Here is an 18928-nt window from a genome sequence, read left to right on the forward strand (position 1 = left end):
AACTGTTAGGAATTCTATTCTTTTGAAGAATAAATTTTAAAAGCCAAACCCTGCATTCTGATTTGCACTGAGGACCTCTACACAGTACTGTCTGAACTAATAAAACACATGGAACGTCACTAAGGTCAGATACTCGGAATACAAACTGCTGAGTGCTAAGAAGGTATCTGGTTATTGGCCTTTCTTTTGGGAGCGCAGCCAGCATCAGGGCTGGTATGGGTCTCCTGTGGGAGAAGAGGACGAGAGCCATGGAGAGCATGTCAGGATATATGCTCTCCTTGACCTTGCTGAGCCCAGTTGCTCTTTGGATGCTTTTCTGCAGCAGGATTCTGGGAGTAGTGAGGGGCTAGTGAATTGAGGGGAAGTTTTATGCTCTCCTTCTCCCCTTATATCAACTTGTGCTGTAAAGAGTGCTGTCACACTAGCCAGAGAGTAGGTTCAGATTAGATATTTTTTTACTGTAAGGGTAGTGAGGCACTGGAACGGGTTGTCAGGAGAAGCTGTAGATGTCCATCCCTGGAACTGTTCAAGGTCAGGTTGGATTGGGCTCTGAGCAACCTGGTCTAGTGAGAGGCGATGATTCTGTAGTTTCACACTGCCACAGAGATAGTTCCTTCCTCCCATTGCCCAGTTGTTCCCCGGCAGATAAAGCCTGACTGCTCAGGCTGTGTCAGTGCTAAGGTGTGTGGCCAGGTAGGTGCAGAGCTGTGCCCTTGTGAAATCATTATGAATTGCAGGGAGACGCAAGACATTATTAATGTGATTCAGATGTTGCCTTACGTGTTGTATTCTGATCTCCAACCTTATTTGTAAGGTGATGATACATTCTAGAAAGTAATTTTTAACCCAAAGTTAGGAAACTAGGGAGTTGTAGAATTCGTACCTCAGTAGAGACAGAGAGCCCTTTACTTTGGGGAAGAGAGTTGGTGGGGGAGTAGGTGATTAGAGATATGTGTGAGAGATATGTGTGAGAAATATATGTGACGTGGTAAATATTATGTGTTTGCTTTTTATATTCATCTACTGATGGGTTTGGGTTTGTTTTTAATTTTTGGACACAGGACCTGTGAAGGACGAAACATCCGGTACAGGACATGCAGCAATGTGGTAAGTATAGCTTTGATATGATACAAATTATCACATAAGACAATCACATCCTTACAGCAAATAATTTGGTAAAGTGATAGTGAGAATATTTTAATTATCTAAATTGTCTTTATACCACAGACCGTAGTCGGTTTCTTGAAAAGTAGAGAGATTATGGCCTGATGCTAAAACTATTTGGAAGGGATTGCAGTCACAGCCATCACGAATAAAGTGTTAGTGGAACTTCAGAGTTGCTATTTACAACCTCCCTGCCAGAACCAAGACACTTGTGTTCACAGTAGTACTTTCATAACCAGCTGGTTCACACTGGGTAGTCTGTCACACTGCAGGATTAAGATGTTAAGAATTGAAGACAAGTTAGTAGGAGATATGTGATTCTATGATTCTGTATGTTTCTGTTCACATGTGCCCTCACTGCGCTGTAATTCTATTGCATGTGTTAGAAAAACTGTTTTACATAGACTGTACCAATGTTCTGGCATTTTCAAAGGCTCTTGCTTGGTTTTTTTTACATGTGGCAAATAAAGTTTTCAAAACAATAAAATAAGAAACTTCAACTTCTGTCTTAACAAAGTGAAAGTGTGTTTTCACTGGTGAAAATAGAAATAGAGACTTTCATATGGAAAGTTTTATTGAGTGCCAAGAATAGTAAGGGGTCTCAAATTACATGGAGAAATGTCAGTTTTACCAGTAAAGATGGAAAATGAAATCAAACATACACTGGGCCAAGCTTTCTCATGCCTGATAGGGTCATATTCAGAAGCCATTCAATAGGACCTTTGTTTTAAAAAGTTTAAGAGTTTAAGTTAAAAAAATTAATATGTTCGCTCATATTTAGCTTATCTTTTTTTCAACAGACCACAGTTCATAATTAAAGAAACTGCTTCTATCTGAGTTGCATTCTCCCACGCAGTAAGATTTCTGTCAGTTCTTAAGGAGTTGAACTTTGATAATCCTTGTGGGTCTCTTCCAACTCAGAATATTCTCTGACTCTCTGAGTCCTCTGAAATTTGTTCTGAGTGTATCCTTTGGGTTCCTGAAGTGTCTCATCAGTCTAACCTTCAGCTTCCCTGACAGCATCTACAGTAGTTAATAGATAGGTCTGCTGGCAGATTAGCAGTCCAATTTTCATCTAAGGAACTTAGGCTACACCACAGCTGTGTAGGGAATGAGAAGATTGTTTTTTTGTGTTAGTCAAGCTACATGCCAAAGCTCTGTGGTATGACACAGAAAGAAAAAAAAAAAAAGTATACTGTTAAAAGCTAATTGGACTACAATTAAACCCATTAGTTTTCTTTTGGTTGTGTGTTCATGCACATTGTGACAGTCCCTTTCTGTGTCTGACCTACTCTGTGTATGTTAAGAACAGTGAGACAAACTAGCATTGTGATCTGCTGCCATTATCTGTTCCTGGGTCATCTTGGTGAGAGGCTAGGGTTTTAACTAGGTTGCAACCTGTGTTTTGGAATCATGCAGTTTAACTTTCTAAGATAAGGAGTATTGTTTTTAATGTTATTTTTAGCTTAGGTTCTGCTTTGCAAATGTGCACCTGAACAGTTTTCCTTCAGAATAAAACCTTACATAGTTTTGTCAGGCAGTTCCTTTGCATACCTTGTATTTGGCAATAGTGGCTCCAGAATTTCCAATGTAACAGTGAGGCATGCAGCTGCGGAACTCACTTAATTATTTTATATCAAATAATCAAAAATGAAACTTTCAAACTTTCACCTTTAATATGCTGAAATCAGTGACAGTTTTACCACTGAAATATGAAAACCCAGGGCTGCATTTATGATTTCAAATCATTTTTGGGAGAGGTTAAAGAAGACCTTATGCTACATTGCTCTTGTTCTTAATAAAAGTATTAAAGGAGCATTCATTTGCTTTGTAAACTTGCAAAACTAGCAATAAATCAAACTATTGTCAAGCTTCTGACTGCATTGTGCTTTGACTAGGCCTTCCAAATACAGCTTTATGTCACAAAGAAAGCACTTGGCTGTATTTATTTTGCAGACATTTGATTTTGGAGGGGACAGTATTTTCTATTTTAAAGTATGTTGAGTCTTTCTTTGATTCTTTGTAACACCCTTCCATTTATAGTCTTTCCTAATCCTGGGTACTGTCCACCAGTATTCAGAACATCAGGCACTGGAAGGGCATTGGGACCAGGATCAGCATCAGAACTTGTGGTACAGCCATGATAGTCCACAGCCACATGTATCTGGGGCTGGAAACTTAAAAATACCTTGTGCTGCACTGGTGTAAATCCAAAGCAATCTGAGAACCCCAGACTTGAATTTCTGTTCTAAAATTCATTCTATTGCTGCGTTTTTTAGCTGTAATACTAAAATACTATTTTTAGCTACTCTCTTTCAGAATAGTAAAAAAAAAAAAAAAAATATGTCGTATGCTTTGTCGTTAATTAAGTTTACTGTTTTGTCTCCAAAATCCGAGGATACATACACACAAAGTGCATCTTGGAAACAATTCATTAACACAATGGCTTGTTGTGGAATTCTGCACTAGAAAAGGCCCATGGTATTTTGTGTGTTTTTGTTAACTCGGGTTTTCCCTGCGAAGATTTCATCTACAAAGACACTGAAAATCCACTGGATGGAAATTCCAGGCTCAAGACCTACATTTTCATCTGTTAGATGACAGTCTTTTCTTAAAAGGAAAACGAGAGCAAATCCCCTAGTCTGCCCCTGCAAATGAAGCCATCTATTGTGCATCATTAAAAACTCCTGTGAAATTTCTTTGATTCTTGTGAAAATCAGTGAGTCCTGAAATACAGGTTTCCATTACCATTAGCTTTTGTATAACTTCAGGAACGATGTTATTGTTCGTAAAAAAATGAGTCTTTTTATTTTTTGCAAGCTGTCTTTCTGTGAACTAACAGAAAGATTGTCATGACTGATTTTTATGACTGTGCTCTTGCAAGAAAGGATGGATAGTCACATATACTAGAAGCAAACTTTTCAAATGTGAAATTGGAGAATGGGAAGAATACTTCTTGAAGTCTGGCAATGAACACATTTTATAGGCACTATCATTTACAAGATTTTGCTACAGCTGGTTTCAATTCATCCTGAAATTAAATTACAGAGGGGAAAAAGATGAGATAAAGAGAGGCAGGGGGAAAGAGTGGCATGTGTGTTTTTCCAGTGACCTATATTAATTATTCCAGGGGTGCCGAACCATTTTGCATAATATAGACTATAAGAGAGATTGATACTGCTGTCTGTAAAGCTTTTGAGCAGTCTTTAAAAGAAGAAATCCAGTCCAGTATGTTTGCCACTTGCGTTGCCTGTTGATGATCATCAACTGGAAAGATTATGGGTATAAAGCCACATGTGTAAATAGTAAAAAAAGGAATGAGAGAATCTGAAGATGATTTAGGGTTGAATTGCATCTGTTTTTTTCTTCTTACTATTCATACTCACTCAAAGCATGTTTCCAGCCATTTTAGAATATATTCATGGGAGGGAGAGAGTAATTTGTTTTTCTTTAGAAAATTAATCTGACTGTAATGAAAACATGTTTTTACATCTATTTGGGTTATTATACTAAACATTAAGCAAAATAAACAAAAATGTTTCCAAACTCTGAGTAGGAATTTTTTACTAATTCTTTTTTGTTTGTTGTGGGCTTTTTTCAATTTAGCACGCTCTTTGTTCCTTCTTCTAGGCACAGTCTTAATTGCCAGGTTCTTTTCAGATATTGTACCAGACTGTTGTGTTATCTAATTTGCCCTTTCTCGTTTTCAGTCCTTCTGTCCCTATGCTGTGTTTTTCTTTCTCCTCTCTCCATTTACATGAAAATATCTCTGGAAGATGTTTGTTGGACTGTGTACTGTCTTCGTGCCTTCTTTCTTCATTCTTCTCAATTATGAAACTACTTATTGTGATTGAAAACATTTTTATTTTCCTTTTTATTTTTCCTTTCACTGCACTGCTCTCTAAATCAACCAAAAAAAAAGGTGCATGAAACTGACGGTTAAGCTACAGAACATTACTAGGGCTTTCAACAAGGTTTAGAGCAGTTCCATTAAGCCTAGGATAAAATTTGTAGATGGTAGACCCCGTAAATCACAGAACCAAAACTTGTAAACACCACCTGCAACTCTTTTTATATATACCTCTCTTTCTTCACTTGGCTGAAGTACCAACTGTAATGACATCCCCCATTTTTTGGCTTGCATTAAGACAATCTACTTCCATCTCTGTTTTTTGTCAGCTCATGCTGCATTTTGTATGCAGCACCAGTGATATTGCTCATCTTACTTTCCACAAAATAACACTATCTTCTTTCCACCCACTAAATCCCAGCCTGTTGTTAAGTGTCAAACTTTTAACTTCCATGTAAGTGCATAAGTCTCAGAAGTGCTGGCTTATGAGAAGCATCATCACCAAGTAGATTTTTTCAGAGCACAAGAATAATTAGCAGGACTTAATTTTTCTACACAGTGGTGACTAGAAATGCCATGCAAAGTCTTTTGCAATCAAACCTCACAGTTTGCATTTTGCAGTAAAACAATAATTAAAATTATAGGCACTACACATATCTCCTTACTAACACGATTTATTTGATGTCAGTTCACTTTTTAAGTGGAAATTCTTCTAAACTCAGATAATTTATTGTGACCATAGCCTGTTCTTCAATCTGCTGAATTTTAATAACTACCATCTTATTTCTGATTGGGTGCATTTTAAAACCTCTGTGTGTGATCTAGAAATTACTTCTTCATACTTGGAAATAAATGCTTGTAGTATCTTGCAAATGAGAGAAGCTTGGACTTCTGGATTTTCTATCTTCTCAGCAAGCAGAATTGTGGATCTCTGACAATTGAAAACTAGAAAAAACACTCCAAAACCCAAAACAAAACAAAACAAAACAACAAACAAACAAACAAAACCCAAAAAAACACACCCCCTCCCAAAACCCCAACCATTGCTGCCATTCAGTATTAATTTATAAAGAACCTTGGTAGACTAAACAATCTAAATTACTTCCATTGCAGTGACATTTTGTGACTGTTCAAGACTCTGGGTAATTCATAGATTTAAATTTGGTATTTCTGATAATTTTTGTTTAAATTTGAACAGCTGATTTTCATCTGATAATATGGCACCCTTGATGTCTGCTCTAATATTATATACTAGTATTTCTTTATGACTGAAATATTTGGAAGTTTTTCAAGCTGAAATAAAAGGTACACTAATTTAAACACTTCACTTTAGTGTTTAAAAAGGATGAACAAAAAGAAAAAAGATTAAAATTACATGAAAAGCTGCATAGTGAATTATTTGCCAAAATGGGAATAAACTTTTTAAAAGGCGCCTTTTTTTGGTGAAAAATACATTTTATAAATATTTCTAGTGAGAAATGTTAATGGAAATTTGCATGTATAGTTTGATGACTATTTTAGCCCTCATCTCCACTCTGTTTATTTAACAGAGAGGTGAACATCTGTTTGTATTGCCCATTGATGATTTTTCTCATGCTTCTCTCTGTCAGATACTGCAATGTCTTGGGGCTGTCAGAGAAAGCTATAGTATAAGCCCTGCTCAGCCTAAGCAGTTAAGTATGATCCGTTTCTAAGTTCATGAGAGTAGACTATTGGATAAAGTCTGACTGCAAGTAACTTAATTCAAGCAGGGCACTCAACAAGGCTTCAAGGCTGAATGGAGTTTCTTTTAAATCCATAGGGCTCCTACGTCTCTGTACTTTAGATTCATCTAAAGTTCTTATTTAATCTTAGACAAGCCCCTACCACAGACTTTCTTTCTCAGTAGGGAAATCAGAGCAGCTGAAACACCATGAGTACTTCATGGAACTGGTTCAATAAGCTGTTCTGTCAGATGCTGCACAGTGTCCAGTTGTTAGTCATTTTTTGCTCAGAGGAAATGCTCCAGGTATAGTAAATCATTCTTGGCCTCTGCAAATATACAAGCACACATATTGTAAACTATTTTGAAGTTCCTCAACTGTTTCCACCTATCACAGCTTCAATACAATCTTCTACATTTCACCCGCTAAGTAAACTTTAAAAAGCCTGACCCCCTTTTGTCCCATGAAATCTAATCTACCTATCACCCTCAAGGGACATCTGGGATTCATCTTATCTTTTCCACTGGATTGTTGATTAAAACAAATTGTTTTGAATGGGATTCCAACATGGCAAAACTCCATGGACCTTATGATTTAAATATAGGGTAAAATAGGAGGTCAATTTAAAAGAAAAAAAAAAAATTGATGTGAGGAAGAAAAAAATAAAGCCGTATTAATATGGCTTGGTGCCAGCATTAGGTGCCTAAGAGGTGTGGATGAAACTCCTGTGTTTATTTAAAATGAGTTTAAAAACCCCTTCATACATCAAAGGGGTTTTTGATCACCTCTGAAATGGTACATATTTTCATTGCAGTAAAGGAAATCTTGATCTGACAGAACAAGTGGAGATTATAGGTATCTGGCACAGGCTCAGCATTTCAGCTGTATCTCATGAGTGTTCCCAAGCTAAAGGTCATGAAAGAACCATGTAGGACTCACAGAAGTCGAAGGAGGAACAGTTGTTTCCTATTCACTGGAATTTTTCTCCCCTAAAATGTCTTAATGAATAGGAAGCTTGAAGATAAGTGAACTTAGATAAGACTTTCAAGTTTGTTAGTTCTTTCTGATTCTTCAAGGGAGTGCAGTGGTAGCAGTTCCTTGTATCTGCAGGGGCCCAAAGATAATTTCCAAAAGAAAACAAAACTGGTAAGGTTTGACTATAGCACCAAAACTGTAGTAACTTGAAGCAGGACTGTAGAACTTCTGTGGCCAGATACCAGGACTGCCACATGCTCCAAGCCAAACACAGGCATGCAGATGTGGTTAGCAAAATACCTCACAGAGCTACATAATTAATGCATAGATGTGCTACCTTGGGTTCACTGCTACACTGACTTGGCCCATGACTTCTGGCTGTCTCAAAGTGTCTGTCAATCTGTTGTGCAGATAGACAAGCTTCACACTGTTACATAGCTTCCAGAATCTGGCCCTTAGCTGAAGGAACATGCAACTTGTCTCAGGCCGGTGAAGCAGTGCTTGCTGGCAGGTGTAGAGAATCCACTTCCACTAAGCCACCATGCACAGATCAAAAGCAGGATGATTTTTTTAAAGGAGAAAAGACGTTTTGGAATTTGAGTCTATAGTTTGTCTTGTCCAGGAGCCAGCAGTGAAGAAATGAAGCACAGGAAGACTGCCTCAAAACAGCAAATGGCCTTTTCTAAAGGTGTGCAAAGTGTTTAAAAGAAAGTAACAATTTACACTTTAGGCAAATATGCAACAAAACATTGGCTTTGCCTTATCTTCTATTTCAGCAACAAGAAAACTTCTTTATAGGCTGTGAGCTTGCATCTGTCTTTCATTATATGATTGCACAAAGGCTGGCACAAAGAGGCTCTGATCCCCACTGACAAATAGTAAATAAATAAATAAATAAATAAAAAATTTACAGGACATTACCAGGATGTGAAAAGCTATGTACAGTTGCTACTTTTGTAGTCTTAATGACCTATTTCTAAAAATTGATGGTATTCAGATCACTAATTTTCTTAAAACTATTTATATGGGTATTAAAAAAAATTGTACAGGTCTTGCGTGTAGATGCAAGAACTTGTCCTTTCTTAACTAGATTGAAAGATCCTTCCTGAGGAAAAGGGATCTCCGAGGCCTTCAGGTAGATTTAGGATTCAGGATTTCAGCTAGAGAAAAGTAGTGTGCCAAGCTGTAACCCTTTTCCACATCTGCATGCCAAGATAAGTATGCATATCTGTGTTTCTGACTGCTTGCATGTATTCTTTGAATTTCAGGTTTCACGTGAAAACTTTTTTAAACGTAAGTTCTGCTATTTAAATCTGTTGTTATTTTTTGATCACAATGTCAAAGACTAGAGGTATTTGACATCCATCCTGATCACCTGCTGTGTCCTGAAAGCTTGTTATGTACTGTACATTTTTTATTTCTTTGATTTAAAAGTAAAATCCAACACAACATAGTATTGAGTACTGTACAAAGCAGGATTATAAACTCTGTATGTTGTGTGCTTTACCGGGCCTTTCTCTCTTTGTAAAAATAAAGCTGTTGCAAGCCAGAAAGTTTCAAAGGTAAAGCCAAGCTTAAACCAAACAAGAGAGTTGGCTTGAATCTCTGCAACAAGCCTTCACCAAAACAATAGACCTGATTGTACTTATTTACAGACAGAAAAATTCAGAGAAGAGTGTGTACCAGAAGACTTTGTGGCAGGAAATAAGGCCACAGTGCTCTTCTTTGCTTCTCTATTTGAAAACAGAGCTAAACCAGATCTCAATTCAAACTGTAACTGTATTGTTATTTGTGCTCTATGTAAGGGAAGAACTAAAGACCACTTTTTCTCTAATTAATCTGCTATAGAGAAATAATGAATTTCCCACATACTCTCCCTTCACTGTCCAAACTTTATCCTGTTATCAAAAGTTTGCCCAGATCACAAAAAGACCCAGATTGCCTCTCAGCTTTTCTCAAAATTTTAAAATAAAATTGAAATACTTCCAAAATTTTACTTTTTCTTTGATCATAATGTATTAACAGAAAAATGTTCTGCCATGTAAGTCTTCCAGCAGTAAATTACCGGTTACAAGCCTGAACTTTCAACCTCCACTTCCAAAAAGGAAGAATGAGCACTGGGGTTTTGCCCTTTGATAGGTATTTTTCTAGAGCTAGATTTAAACCAGAATCCTTTTTTCCCTTGTACCTAAATCCACTGAACCTTTTGCAACAGGAAGACTACTGCCTTATACTTACGTCTTGGTTTAATGACAATATGTTCAGGAGGTGAGACCTCTAATGAGATGAACTCTCTTTTTTTTTTTTTTTTTTTTTTTTTTAAATTTCCTTCTACCCCAGTAGAGACAAGGTACAAATTACAAGGAGTCTGAGTGAAGAAGGAAAAATAACAATTTTTGCTAAACACTGAAATGAACAAGTAAATAACAATAGCATAAAATATTACCTAGATAACTTTCTCCCCTCTAGGTTAAACCAAAATCTGGAAGGGTATTTCATCCAAAAGAAATTGCTGTGCCACCAAGGTGATGACGTGGGTTCTGGCATAGCAAACTGTATGGAGTGACAGTGGCGGGGCAGGACTGACCTGGTGCAGTGCTTGGGCCCAGTGATTTTCGACCATGCAGTGGCAGTTTTTTGTGCAGCTCCTGAGAGGGGAACCCCCAAGTTGTCAGCAATGGCTGGTCGTGCTGGGACAGCTCAGCGGGGGCCATGCTGCCCTTGGTCTGATGTGAAATACAGTGCAGCTGAGGCAGAAAAAAAACTGCAGCTGAGGCAGAAAACACTGTTCTGAGGCAGGGTGGTCCATGGTGCTCCAGCAAGCAAAAACCAGGTACAAAGAGAGCGAGTTCCATTGCAGACCTGCCTTTTTGTCTCCTATCTCCCAAATTACCAGTTGTTCCTCATGCTTCACTTGAGGGACCCACCTTTCCAGAATGCTGGGGACAGTCCTCCCCAGTCCAGCTCAGATGGGGAGCGGTCCCCCACATTCCAGATTATGTAGTGGTATGAAAAAGTTCACTAAAAATCCTTCCCATTTAACTAAAGCTACAACTTAGCAGAACTTCTGACTGGAGTTCAACCCTTTAGTTTTAGGCTGCATTAGACTCAAAGTCAATTAGCTGAAAATTTGCTCACTTGGTACAAAGCAATTTAGATGATGATCTGGGGCTAAGGCCATGGCTTGTATGTGGGGATAGATTATGACAAGAAATGTTTGGAGTGGTGTGATCCAAGATTATTCAATATTGAAAGAAAATGACCAAAACCACATTGCAACAGTGAATGAGAAGTCAGAATGGCTAAACTTGTTAAGCCAAGGGCTTACAAATGACAAATTTCTAGCCAAGATTGTGCTAACTTCCTTTTAGTGGAGACTTGTTTTTTAAGACAAGTTTTATTTTATATCTTAATACTAAAAAAATGATCCTTTAATGTCAGAAAGGGACATGCAGCTTCCATTTCTTTCATATCAAAAGCTGTAACAATCTGCTCTTTTTAAAAGATGCAGAAAAGTGTTATAGAATGAAGGTGGAGAAAAAGGTCTTAGAAATTTACGTGATTATTTAAACCTAAGAAGATATATTTTTCCTCAACAGCAATAAGACTTTCCTAGCTGGGAAGATAAGAAGTCTGTGAATAAGGTTGTCATTAATGATACCTAATAGGATGAAATTATTTGAGGGCAAACAGAGAATACAGACATCTTTTAAAGATATTGTCTAGTTATGTGGTTGTGTTTACATCAAAATCCTGTCCTACCAAGACTATAATCAACATTTATGATTCTCTGTTAAAAAAATGTTGTAGTTCTCAAGCAAAGGGTGTAACAAGTGTTCATTTCATCTGGTATTTTACCAGATGTCATTGAGGACCAGATTTTCTTACAACAATAAGGTGGAGGACTATGGAACCTAAATAATCTGAAGCAGTCATATTGCCAACATTTGCTCTGTTATTGTCTCGGTCTCATGATCTTCAAAGTTTTTTCTAAATCTTGGTTCCTATATTCCTGTAATTATGTGACAAAATTCAGGTTATTGCTGAAGAACCCAGTGAATCTCTAGCTAATGAGGTTGCTTGCACAGGAAAACTTGAAATACTGTTCTTCAAGGATCAAAAACTGGAAAGGAAATAAAAAGAACTCATGTTTATTTTGCCTAAAGACTCATGATTTTGAAACTTTTCTTGCTCTCCTGAGAACCTGTCTCATATTTTTCAGTGCTAAATGGTAGCAAGAAAGTATATATGGGTAAGAAGATCCTCATATTCTCAGTTACAAGGGACTTTAGGTAGTATCATGGTCTTCGATTTTTATATCAGGTATACTAGGTTCAGGGTTAGGGTTATGTCTTACAAATCTCCCAAAGGATTAAAAAAAGGGGCTTTTCTAAGGTCTTCTCAGTAAAATAATAGTAAGTCCCTAATTATGTGACTTATGAAATCTTAGGTTAAGGAAATGCAAATACGTGTCAAATTTTTCTTGTTATTGTTGATTTAAGTCACTGAGGCGAAGAGAAAGGCTAGTGAGGAGAGCTTAGATAAAGTTAAATCATGTAGTTCTTTTTTTTTTTTTTTTTTCTCTACAAACAAAGAGGAAAATCTGGCTGGAAGAGAGTGGCTGTGTACATACACTTCTCCACAATATGTGCACAAGCAGAATGAGATCTGGCAAGACCCTCTTTTGCTTAATGACAGGGCTGTGGCACAGTGCACATGTAGTGCACTTGCTGTTTCCCATTGACACATTATCTTGATGTTTTTTCGATACTTTTGCAGAAAGAAGAAAAAAAAGTGTAATTTTCCAATTGAGTTATTTTTAGATGTAGCTATTTCAATCACTTTTATTTGTCTAAACAGAAACTCTCTACATCCAGCAGCCATGGAGCCCAGCCTGCTCCATGATACTGCAAGTGGCTGTCCTAAATCGACCTTCTAATCTTCTCTTCTTTCTTTTCTGCAGGATTGTCCACCAGAAGCAGGTGATTTCCGTGCCCAGCAGTGCTCTGCTCACAACGATGTCAAGTATCAGGGACAGTTTTATGAGTGGCTTCCTGTCTCTAATGACCCTGACAACCCATGCTCGCTGAAGTGCCAGGCCAGAGGAATGGCTCTGGTTGTGGAGCTGGCACCAAAGGTTCTGGATGGGACCCGGTGCTACACTGAATCCCTGGACATGTGCATCAGTGGCTTGTGCCAAGTAAGGAGAGAAGCCCTACCCAAACACCTAACTACTTTCCTCAGATCTCTCTCATGTGCTCACTCCCTCTCCTCCATATTTGTGTCGTTTTAGGGACTTGGTTTTAATAATCTGTTTCCATTCTCTTAAACTGATTTCTTGTACTTTTTTTTGGTAGAGATGTTCAAGTCCCAAGATTATTTTCACACTTTATATTGTTTCCGTAGTGTTCTTTTAAAGGATTGTGTTATCAGTTTTTGAACTCTTTTGTATAGTTAGCTGCAGTAGCAGATCTGATTTGAGGCACCAAAAGAAAATAATGTAGTTTTTAATCTGGATACACCAAAATTTTCCTAGTCTATCAAATTACATTATCTTTGAGGATTATTGCTCCCTGTAAGTCACAAACTACATGGCAGTAGATGGGGTACTAAAGTGAAAAAACTGCCACTCCTCCTGTAAGACAAAGAAAGCTGCTACATCCCCTTGGACCTCAGCATCCCCATTTGTTGAAAGTGGAAGATGGGGACTTTTTCATTCTGCGCTTCAATGCATGGAGATCTATTGGTCATTCAAACAATTTGTTCACATCCTAATTTGTTTTAATATTACCTTTGTGCTTTCATTTATATATTGCTACTGTTTTGAACCAATCTACATCAGACTTTAGTCTTCTGAAGTACATGTATGCTACAGGCTGATGCAGGGGAAGGAAGACTTTCACTCCATCTCTGCTAAGTACTGAACACAACTAAAATCTTGAAAACAATTTAGTGTAAATTCATGGTTCAGTGCCCAGTGTCTTTCAAATCTGTGTAGACTTGATGTGTTGTTGGCTTTTTAGTGAATTTTCAGCCACTTCATGTTCCTCTAGGAGCTTTTCTCCCTGTTTCTTTTCTCTCTGATTTTCTGTTCTGAGCCAGAAGCAGTGCTGCAGTAAATGAAACAGAGTACACACTTACTAGGCTAATCTCATTTGTGATCTGAAGAAGGCAATCACCTAGACCTCTTGACCTCAGCTGAGTGCACATTTCTCAAAATTCTAGATTGCCTAATTTCAGTCTTATTTTGAGATTTTAAATATTTTAAAAACTTAACTGGAAGCATAGGAATCTGGATGGGAAAAAGATTCAAAGCTTTGTGCATATAGTGGCCTAGAAATTAGGAATAGAGAATTTGACCTCTGTCAGGCTGATTTCTGTTTTGATCCAAATATGAAGCATACTTTTTTCAAGAAAACCTTCCCCTAGAAACAGAGTTCATAATCATCCACTACTGAAACAAACTCATTTGATTTCTCTAACAATTCTTACTTCTTGGAAGGTTGAAAGTTGCTGCAATATTATAACTGATGTTATTTCTTAATTGTCTCTGTGGCTGGAGAACAGAAGGATATATATTAGCACTAGTGTCCCTGAAGAATTTCACCTAAAGTAACCCTTCCATTATATACCATAAAATGATAGAATAATTTTAGTACATAAAGACAACTATATATTTTCCATGTTCTTCAGCATTCAGTTTATCAACTTTTGGCCTATATTTACAATTACTGCATCATTTTTTAGGATGACTCAAACAAACTAAAATGTAAATGCTCATGCTGTATTCCTCACAGTGAAAAGTTTTGTATTTTGGTACATGTTAAATTTACAGCTATTCAAAGTATTCTTGTCTCAATGTATCTCTCTTAACCAGCCATCTCTTTGTGACAGCAGAGGTACGGCATTAGAAAGTTTGTAACTGGATTTACCCTAACTATATGCTTTAGGAGGGCAACTGCTTTGCTATCATCACAATAACTAATAGTACATAAGCAGTCCATAAAGGTTAACCGTATGGAATTTGCCGTAATAAATGGTGAACCCTCCTTAAAAGCAATGGTGTTCCATGACCTTCTATAAAGGTTCTTTTAAAAGAATGGGAAACTGCAGTGTTATGGAAGAACAAGAGGACAAATCTTCCTCTGCAACATTTGTTTGAATAAACTTACTTCGATAAGCATGGTGAATGCGTGTGAACTTCAGAGAAGAAAAAAAATTATGTTAGAAATTATTTCTATTCATTTGCAGTAGTAGCTTCAAGCTACTACTTACCTAAGAATGTTGACACGTTGTAAACATAGCAGTCAGGTGTCTCAGTAGTTTGTGAGAGTTCATAATGGTCCTAAGAGTTCAGCAATATTTGGGGCAGTGCAGCAGACAGCTGTAATAATATGAAGGCATAGTTTTTCACAACTGTAGAAAATGAAGTCTCCTAAGGTGTATATTCTGTGTAAAGACCTGAAGATTAAAAAATGAAATATGCTTCTTCTGTAGTTTAAGTTTTGAGGGCAAGTGCCAGATTCTGCACCTGAGATGGGGCAACCTAGGATGTTGTTGTGGTTTTGCTCTGGGTCAATTTTACTCACACACCCCCATACACAATTACTATTAGTTGAGAGAAGGTTTATGCAGACAAAAGAGACCTGATTGGGGAAAAATAATATTAACATTTATTACTAGCAAAATAAAACTAAAGAACGACATCTACAATAATTCTATTTAGGTAAAAAGTATTATGTATTTATAGAAATACCTCTCCCCCCTTTTATCAATCCAAGGAGGAGAAGCAGTCTCGTTCTCTATTCTCGGAGCTCCAGGTCTTTTCAATAACTTTGCAACACTCTAAAGTTCTTCTCCTGTTATCTCGGGACGACAACTCCTTTTCGTCACAGCTGGAACTCTATCTCTCTTTCTTCTGTGTCAGCCTGAGGCAGGGCTGGGCCTACCCCTCTCCTGGGCTAAGACCGGAGGCTGGGGGTTACCCAGGCCCTGAAGGTCTTCTCTTCCATGAATTGCAAGGAGACACTTGCCTACCATGGATCTTCACCACAGAGTCACAGGGGATAATGGTTTTTGAGTCCACCCCTGTTTCTTGTGGAGGTCCCTCCCCACAGGAGAACAGTCCTTGATAGACCTCTCCGACATGGGTCTAGCATGGATCCCTCACACAGATCCCAACATCTTACCCGAGCCATTCTCACTCCGGCGTAAGTCTCGTCTCTCTCAGAGTCACAAAACTTCAGCAGCAGCATGGATCCCACACATGGATCCCAACATCCTGCCTGGACCGTGTTGCTCCAGGGTAGGTTTTCCTCACGGTCACAAAATCTTCAGCAGGACTCTACCTCACCTCTGGTCTCTCATGAAGTCTCGGCTTCCTCATGCGTCAACTTATTCCAGTGTAGGCTCTTCCACGAGCAGCATGGGGTCTTCTCACCCCAACAAACTTCCAAAGGTAGCAGGGATTTATTTTTCAGTCTTTTTCCTGCTGAAAGGAGAGAGCGAAAGGGGGGGAGAAACAGCCCCACCCCCCCTTCGAACTTCTCTTGTCTCTCCTCCAGCTGCCAGCTTTGGCCTTGAACACTTTGTTATCTCTCTGCTGGAATTCTTCTGCAGCGGTTTTTCATTCAAGCAGTCAGTTCTTCTCTAAAGTTTTTTTTTTTTCTCTGCTCCATTATAGGAGAGAAGGAGGGCTTCAGTGCTACACCTGCCCCCGGCCCTGGACCGGGGAAGGAGGGACGCCTGGCACCCACCTGGGGCCTACCACCTCTCCTACATGGCTACTGCTACTAATTTCAACTGCACCACAACCTTCTCTTCCGTTTTCTTAAATATGTAATTAGCAAAGGTGTTACTGAACTTTTTGACTGGCTTTTTCTCCAGAAATCTACTTGGACAAAACCATCCTCAGCCCCAGGGGCTGGCTGGTGGGCAAAACCATTACAGATGTACATACAGACTGGGGAATGAGAGGCTGGAAAGCAACATTGTGGAAAAGGACCTAGGGATCCTGGTCAATGGCAAGTTGAATATGAGTCATTGTGCCCTGGCAGCCAGGAGGGCCAACCATGCCCTGGGGGCATCAGACAAAGCATCCCCAGCTGGTTGAGGGAGGGGACTGTCCCACTCTGCTCTGCACTGGTGCTGCCTCAGTACAGGCATTGAATATTGTGTGCAGTTTTGGGCACCAAAATGTAAGAAAGATACTAAGTTCTTAGCATCCGAAGGAGGCCAACAAAGGTGAAGGGCCTTGAGGGGAAGCCATATGAGGAGAGGCTGAGGTCACTTGGTCTTTTCAGCCTGGAGAAGAGGAGACTGAGGGGAGATATCACTGCAGTCGCAAGTTCCTTGTGAGGGGAAGCAGAGGGGCAGGCACTGATCTCTTCTGTGTGGTGACCAGTGACAGAACACAAGGAAACAGCATGAAGCTGAGTTTAGGAGGTTTAGGTTGGATATCAAGAAAAAGTTTTTCACCCAGGCTGTGGCTGAGCATTTGAGCAGACTCCCCAAGGGAAGTTGCTACAGCGCCAAGTCTGACAAGGTTTAAGATGCTTTTGAACAATGCTCTCAGGCGCATGGTGTGAATCTTGGGATGTCCTGCACAGGGCCAGCAGTTGGGCTCGATGATCCTTGTGAGTCTTTTCCAACTCAGCAAATTCTATGGTTCTATGATAAAAGGTTATTTGCGATAATTGCACTAGGTTGAAGATAAAGAGATATATTTTCTGAATTGCTCAGAGCAAAACTAATGAAAGCATCTGTAAGTTTACCATCCTATTGGCTTACATTGATCCAAGTGTTATGGCAACAAAGAAGGAATTGAATGCTGCCCAGATAGAGCATTTTATGAAACATGTATCTATTCAGTTACAGTCTATACAGGAATTAATAAGACTTAAGATCAGTGTATGGTTATGTAGACATAGAGCATTTTTCCCAGTGGTTAAAACAACAGTGTGAATTTTCTTAACTAACCACAGGGATACAGCATGCAAGATTTGGGTCAGCCCATGGCCTATTGTGTGCTCACAAGCTGTTCTTCAGGTTATTAATGGCAGAAATGAATGGTTGTATTGCCTTCTGTGTGTCTTGGTACTCACTCCTGATTTAAAGGTGATGGTTTTCCCTCTCATTGCTAAGTATGCATTTGTTAAAAAAGTACAGTATTTGGAAATTAGAAGATACCTCTCTCATATTTATCCCTTCATTTTTCATGTTGTTTGGAGGTTTAGAATTACCAGGACCTTAGTGACATATTTGTGAGTTTTTGTTTAATTATTACTTTTTGAGGTGAAGACTTTGTTTTGCACTCTGGCCACGCATTAGTTAAAGTCAGAAGAGACTTCTGATTGTAAGCAGGGCAAACAAAGCCAATTTTGTGGGTAGAATAAGCTGTATCCCTGAATCTTTCATTCAGTGAAGAGTATGGTTAGAGATTCTTAAAAAGATGTTTTAACTTTTATTTACAGGGATAGCATATTGGAGAAGTTTTGCAGTAGCTTATTGAGATATACTTCATGGCATAGGGCAGTACACATGATTGTGATAGTTCAGGAATCATGCAAGCTGCATGCATCTTGCCTCTCTCCATGGTATATAAACGTAAATTTCTCTTCCATGAAGAGATCGTTAATATCTTGCCTTTGTTCTTTGTGCTAAACACCTAAAGAATTAATGGAAATTAACTTCTAAGCATTATTTTTTCTTTCTGTAGTTTTACTCTTAAAACCATAGTGACACAGGCTGAACAACAGAATTTTTTAAAAAGAACGTTGTATGTAATGTCTTTTGCTTCTTCCTTCCTAATTGTCTTGTTCCTCCTAAATATTTTAAATTTCTTTCCATATGATATCTATGTCATTTGAGACCCTTCTCCTTCTTCCTATTTTAGAGAAATACAGATTACTTCTCAGATTTAATTTTTGGGTCTTGTTTTGAGCTTGCCTCAGGTTATAGTATGGTCCACAGATATATTATAACTAGCCTGAACCACCATGCTGAAGTCAATAGAATGCTCTTAAAGAGAAATAGTGCTTTAATGTTCCACATTGGGAAATGTCTTTATGGATAGAATTAATAGGTATGCAGAACAAAAGACGTTTAAAACTTTGAATTTCTAGTTTAATTTTCCCTGTTTCCAAAATCAATTCTTGTACTTTAATTCCTTTTCTGGGATTTTGAGGCTATAAGCAATTTCTGCGTACAGGACTTGGGGTTATGAAGTTGCAGTGTG

The 18928-nt window shown here is 38.4% G+C and overlaps 1 protein-coding gene across 2 annotated transcripts in view; it reads left to right on the forward strand.

Moving 5' to 3' along the window:
- Positions 1–18928, forward strand: part of LOC114056567 (ADAMTS-like protein 1) — a 116425-nt gene that overhangs the window by 28627 nt on the left and 68870 nt on the right. For both annotated transcript variants that reach the window (XM_027881865.1, XM_027881866.1), the window contains exons 3-4: positions 1062–1107; positions 12656–12892. In XM_027881865.1, the coding sequence (XP_027737666.1) occupies positions 1062–1107; positions 12656–12892 (283 nt within the window). The remainder of the gene's footprint in view (positions 1–1061; positions 1108–12655; positions 12893–18928) is intronic.

This window comes from Empidonax traillii, unplaced genomic scaffold, assembly GCF_003031625.1.
Source record: "Empidonax traillii isolate 1590-97213 ecotype Southwest subspecies unplaced genomic scaffold, ASM303162v1 scaffold97:size1219025, whole genome shotgun sequence".
Classification (NCBI taxonomy): Eukaryota; Metazoa; Chordata; class Aves; order Passeriformes; family Tyrannidae; genus Empidonax; species Empidonax traillii.